The 6092-nt window shown below is 42.3% G+C and overlaps 1 protein-coding gene across 2 annotated transcripts in view; it reads left to right on the forward strand.

Annotated features, from left to right (window-relative positions):
• ASPSCR1 (ASPSCR1 tether for SLC2A4, UBX domain containing) overlaps positions 1-6092 on the forward strand; it is a 50190-nt gene that overhangs the window by 42921 nt on the left and 1177 nt on the right. The window contains exons 13-15 of one of the 2 annotated variants that reach the window (XM_087751196.1): positions 3417-3468; positions 4180-4249; positions 4571-4758. In XM_087751196.1, coding sequence (XP_087607322.1) covers positions 3417-3468; positions 4180-4249; positions 4571-4758 — 310 coding nt within the window. Of the gene's footprint in view, positions 1-3416; positions 3469-4179; positions 4250-4570; positions 6088-6092 lie in introns of those variants that run through there. The other variant, XM_087751195.1, reaches the window with a different exon arrangement.

The raw sequence follows: 6092 nt of genomic DNA on the forward strand, positions 1-6092 counted from the left end.
TGGTGGGGGTCTGGTCAACGTGTATAATAAATGTGATGGGAAACAGCAAGGAAGATGGGCCAGACTTTTCTCGGTGGTGCCCAATAAAAGGACAAGAGGAAATGGACACAAATTACAGGAACGTCCACTGAAATAAAAAAGGAAAAAATCAAACCCAAACCCACTGAAAGGGTGGTCTTAACACTGGAACAGGGTGTGGAGTCTGCATCCTTGTTTGTATTGAGAACCCAACTGGACATCCTGGTCCTGAGAAACCTGCTCTAGCTGACCCTGCTCAGGGCAGGGGGATTTGGACTGGGCAATCTTCAGATGCTCTTTCCAACCTCAACCATGCAGCAAGTCTGTGGTGGTGATGACGTTGCAGGATATTTCTGCCCCAGTAGCTGCTCAGTCTTACCCACACTGTAGTTTGTTACAGATAGAGAACAAAGTCGCTGTTCTCCACGTCTCCCTGATGATGAAACTGATCCAAAGAAGTAATTGAAATTCTCTTCTTTAATTGGATTCCTTAATAATTAGTGGCCCAACCAATTATTTTAGGGACTTCCTTTATCTGAACTTCTTATTGTAACTTTTTGTTGTTTTAATCCTTGAATTGTACTTTAGCTCTCCAAATTTCCTTCCCTACGCTCATTCTGCTGCTTCGTTCCTTATTATTCACCTCAGAAGTATTAGCTACCAAAGTTGAAAGATCTTTGTCATTTTTAAATTATGGGTAAATGGCAATATTTGCTAGTTTGCTTTAATGCTTGCTTCCCTGCTTGCTTTTTTTTAGTGAGGGCTGCACAGCATTGCTAAGACTCCATTTTTCCAAGCAATGTTTACTCAGTAGCTAAGGATTCAATAACTAAGGATTTTACTTCCATTTCCTCTGACTTCCAGGTCTTTAATCAGCATGCTTGATTTTATTAACTCTCTCTTTCTAAAATATGGTGTTTGTGTTAATTGTTCATACATTTTCATTTTTTATGGTGTTGAATTTTATTACGTTGTAATTACTGTTTCTTATTGGCTTGAATCTGATCCTATATATTACTTAGGACTAGTTGAAAATAACTTCTTTTATGTTTACAATTATTCATTCAGTAGGTCATCATTTGAGCTACTGACAAATTACTTCTCAACAGTATAATGTCATTTAATGTGTTAGTATGTTGAACATAATTCGTATTGCATTTTATTTGGTATTTATTTATGCAGAGGTAGTTGAATAAAGCTATTTAGCCATGACATAAGAGACTGAGCATAAAGCAACGAAAGGAGAAGATGGTGACAATGGCCGTTTTCAACATAAGTTGTCAGAAGCTTCATCATTTTGATTTGTTGCTATTTAAAATTAGAGAAAAACAAGTGAACTGCAACAAGCCAGATACTATCTGGTGCATTATGTTTGAGTAACTTGAGAGACATCAGTTGCCATCTCACTCTTCCTGTGTGATGGTATATACCTTAAAACGGGGGAAACTGGAGTATAAAGCAGTGTGGTAAATGTACAAACAGGTTAAATGAGGAACCAGACGTGCTGACTAGAATTGCAGACATTTCCACTTTTCTTTTCTCCCCCTCGCCCCCCGGCTTTTTTTTTTTTTTTTCCTGCAGAGGGTGTTTCTTCTCTGTGGAGTGGTAGTTAATGGTAGAGTGGCACAAGCTGACTCCGGCTTCGTTGCACTTCTAGGTTGCAGAAGGAAGAGTTTGTCCTGGTAGATTATGAGCTAACGGGAACTCTGTTTCATGTGTTTTTTGTGTATGCGTTTGACCAGAAATTGCTTGTTGTTGTGGCGCACTGAAGAGGTAGGTGAGAAGATAAGATTCCAGGTGATGTGGTGCATACCTTTCTGGGGCCGTTCCTAGTGGGGCAGGCAGCGTCTCCCACCTTGCCCCTGCTGTGGTCAGCCAAGGCCTGTGGCACTATCCTTTTGTCATAGCATAGGTCTTTCTATATAGAGACAACACTTACGAGATCACAGACTCAATAAATGTACATGCTTTAACTTACTTTCACTTGATTCAGTGCTTCACGACCTATATGTGGGGTTTTTTTAAGGTATACCACACAGTGTAATTAAAGCACACACTAAATGAATTATGATTTGGCTGACTGACATCTCAAATAATAGTCAGAGAGGAATTGTTGAAAAACATAGATCACTTATGCTGGTGTTTTGCTGGAATTAGTTCTGGCCACACTCTTGTGGTGGGTTGACGCTGGCTGGACACCAGGTGCCCACCAAAGCCGCTCTATCACTGCCCTCCTCAGCTCCGGCGTGGGATCCTCCAGGGGCTGCAGGTGGAGATCTGCTCCACCGTGGACCTCCATGGGTTGCAGGGACACAGCCTGCCTCACCGTGGTCTTCATCACGGGCTGCAGGGGAATCTCTGCTCTAGTGCCTGGAGCACCTCCTCCTCCTCCTTCTGCATGGACCTTGGTGTCTGCAGGGCTGTTGCTCTCACATATTCTCACTCCTCTCTCTGGGTGCAGTTGCCATTGCGCAGAACCTTTTTCCCTTTCTTAACTATGTTATCCCAGAGGCGCTACCACCGTCGCTAATGGGCTCGGCCTTGGCCAGCGGCGGGTCCCTCTTGGAGCCGGCTGGCATCGGCTCTGTTGGGCATAGGGGAAGCTTCTAGCAGCTTCTCAGAGAAGCCACTCCTATAGCCCCCCTGCTACCAAAACCTTGCCACACAAACCCAGTACGACTCTGTTCATGATTTTTATCTGGTTTGGAGGTATATATAAAAAAACAATAACATTTTCAGATGAAATAAAGATCATCAGACTGGTAAACACAGACATGAAAAAGACAGTCCTACAGTTATCTAGGTCACATAATGAGCTAAATGGACAAAAAAAATGTTTGAATATGGGAGTTATTCTGACAAGTAGGAACTAGGAAGTCAGGTTGGATTTATAAAGGATAGGCTGAATCCTGGAAAGCTGTTGAAACTAGACAGATTCCAACTAGAGACAGGGTATAAATGTAATAGAATAACCTGGGATAGATTTCTGAAGGCATAGCTGGATTTTCCTTCTCTTACTATCAGCCACTCAGGTCTCGGAAGATTCTTAGTCATACTCACGTTACCTGCTCAGCAGTGGAGAATGCAGGTGAAATATAATGGCCTGAGAGAGGGGGACAGAGGAAGACAAATGGCAGGTCATCAGCGCGATGAGCACTTGCTGTACAGGTCTCGTCATCTGTGTGTAGTAGAATAGATCATAGAATTTTGCTTCATGTCTTACTCCAAGTGCCCTGTGCTCTACACAAGTTTGCCCTTTTCTGAATTAGAGGTGGTTCAGTGACCTCAGCTTAAACTCTGTGAATTTGTCCGTAGCTGTCTAACCTGTCTCTAATGTTCACAGCGAACTGTGAAAGCATCTACAATCGGTGATCTCTTCTTTTCCCCTTTTGCTGCAGGCTAAACTCTTTCCAACTGCTGTCATTCATTTTGGATCTGAGGAGTGCAGGGGTGAGTGAATTTCCTCTCTTCTTCAGCCAACTGTATAGCTCCTATAGTACGCCCAGAAGAATTACATCCTTACGTTCAGAGTTCTTCTGACAAAAGATAACGCAGTCCTTAAGGGTGCTGGTAAATGTTCCCATTCCGAGCGGCTGAAGCTGTTCAGAGCTAGCTCGGTCAGTTAGCTTGAGCACAAATATAAGCATCGTACCTTTCTTATGAGATTTGTTAGGCTCTGGAATAGGCATTGTCTACTATGGGGACAAGAATGATAGAAGAATGACTCTGTAGAAGGAAATTTCATTGTTCAAAATGTTAACTAGACTGGGAAACACTTCTACAGACCTCCTATTGTACTGGACTGGCTGGTGATCGGAGAACAGATCTGAATCTTTGATTCTTTGACACCTCTGGTTTATGCTTAGGCTCTCTGTTTCTCCCAGAGATTAAAGCATGCTCTGGCTTCACAGAAAAGTTTCTGAGATGCAGTGAGCATTGAAAGAAAATGTCAACATCTTGAGGTTTGAATGATGAAATAGGGCACCTTGAGTTGTGAAAGAAACTGTCATAGTTTAAAAGCGTCCTGTGTCCGTTGGGGGAAGGTGATGGAGATTTATGATAGTGTACAGCAGGTATTTGCTGAGCCGAGAGCTACGTGATTCTGTGGTGATTGATGTTTCTATGTTACCAAACAAGTGTCTGGGTTTCATTTTTAAACAGACTGTTACCTGAAATCGGACCTGCTGAGCTCTGCCGTTTCCCCTTCTGCAGCTGATTTGTTAGTAGCCAGGTACGTTGAATAGAGTTGCAAATGGGTTAGTATTTCAGGGATGGGAAACATGAAACAAGCCCATCTTACTACAAAGAAATGTGCTCTGAAGATACTAGGACTTCATTTTCTCCTGAAACATACTGTCCTACTTGACTTCATAGCTTTGTGAGTCCTTTGCAAAGTAGGATTTCAGTGACTAAATCAAGTAAATCTTAGGGCTTTTATCATGAAGAAGAGGAGCCTTTTTCATTTGACTTTAAAAGTTTAAAGGTGGTAGTGGTACAAGGGTCTATTATGAAAAAATGAAGCTTAATTCTACTTGCTTATTTTCTTCCTCAGATGTTTGTCCAAATCAGTAGTTCCTTCTACTTCATCGTCTTTAGAATCAACAGTTCCGTCCCTGTCTGAACCAGAAGTGGGGAGTGACAAAAAGACGGATGAGCAGCCAGAACCACCGAGCGTGCAGGAAGCTCCGCAGGTGTTGAGAAGGGCCCCTGGGAAAATACCCAAATGGCTGAAGCTGCCAGGTATCATGAAATCAGAGGAGCGCTCTTCTCATTCTGAACTCCCCGGAAAGGCAGGCTCCTCTGTGCCAAACGTGTTGGATGTTGGCAATATTCTTGAAGATGTCAACATAAGGCTTGCAGGACATTTGGTTCAATGCTTGTCAGTCACAAATCAGTTTATGACTTAAACCTCAGCCTTCACTGGAGAAGTATTTGAATGCAGGCTCTGGGAAGTGTTGGGTCTGATGTCTAATCCATATGCTTGCAGCACTCTTGACTATGTTCTGGGCTTAATGTGTTGAGTTCTTAACTGTGCTAGTGTAGTTCAAATACTAATAGGCATGATATTCTACATACCAAGGGCCCATGTCATCTGTTAAACCTCTGTCGTTATTTCTACTTTGCTGGTATAGTCTGTTTTAGTACTTTCCTTTCTCTTGATTTTTTTTGAGTTGGGCTTTCTGTTTTTAATCTTCACTGCAAAACAGCAGTGGTTTTCCATAGTTAAGATTGAAACCAAGTTTCCATTATGAATTCTTTCTTGGTTTATCCTGATCAGAAAACTGCAACTTTGTTTTTAGTCTCAGAACCAGTAACTTCTGTGTGGTTTTATATGAGAATTTGTACAAAATAGGGAGTAACTAGAAGAAGGATTCCTGAATTAAACAATTGGCAATATTAACTTTTTGATGCAGTGGCAAAGAGGAGTAGAGGAAGGGGGGAGGAAAAAAAAAAAAAGACGTTCAATCAACCCCCTTAACGGCAATAAAACTAGGAAGAATTATGTGGAATTCCCTGGCTAATAATGCCAAATGTTAACTCCTGAATGAGAATTTTAGTATTCGATTCTGGAAGCTATGTGAGGCCATCAGCTCCAGCAAGCATAGCATAAGGTGTGAAATGATTGCTGGGAGGCTGCAAGCAGTGGGTTGGTGTGTTTCCCTGCTGCGGCTGGTCTGCTTTAGACTGGTACTGGGATACTGATGCACATCATGGGGGAAACAGCATCTTTACTGTTTCCCGTTTCCATTATGCTTGAAGCATTCCACTTAAGAGTAGAACTTTCTTTCCCAAGTAAAGATTATCTGGATAAAGTACGAAATAACATCTCACCTATGCATGCAGCTCACCCATCAGCAGCTGGTATGAAAGGTTAATAACATGCCCTAACATGCATGTTAATAACATGTAGGATGAAGTTCCCTGCTCCGAAAGTTACGTATTCACCATTCCATCTCCCTAAGAAGTGCTCCTACGTGCCACCCAACTGTCGCCTGAGCACAGCAGTGTATAGAACCCTCAGCAACCAGATCACGTTATTCAGAAACGCTACAGTGCAAATTACGTGGTTAAGT

The sequence above is a fragment of the Nipponia nippon genome, unplaced genomic scaffold, assembly GCF_047370975.1.
Source record: "Nipponia nippon isolate SJK-2023a ecotype South Korea unplaced genomic scaffold, ASM4737097v1 scaffold_14, whole genome shotgun sequence".
Taxonomy (NCBI): domain Eukaryota; kingdom Metazoa; phylum Chordata; class Aves; order Pelecaniformes; family Threskiornithidae; genus Nipponia; species Nipponia nippon.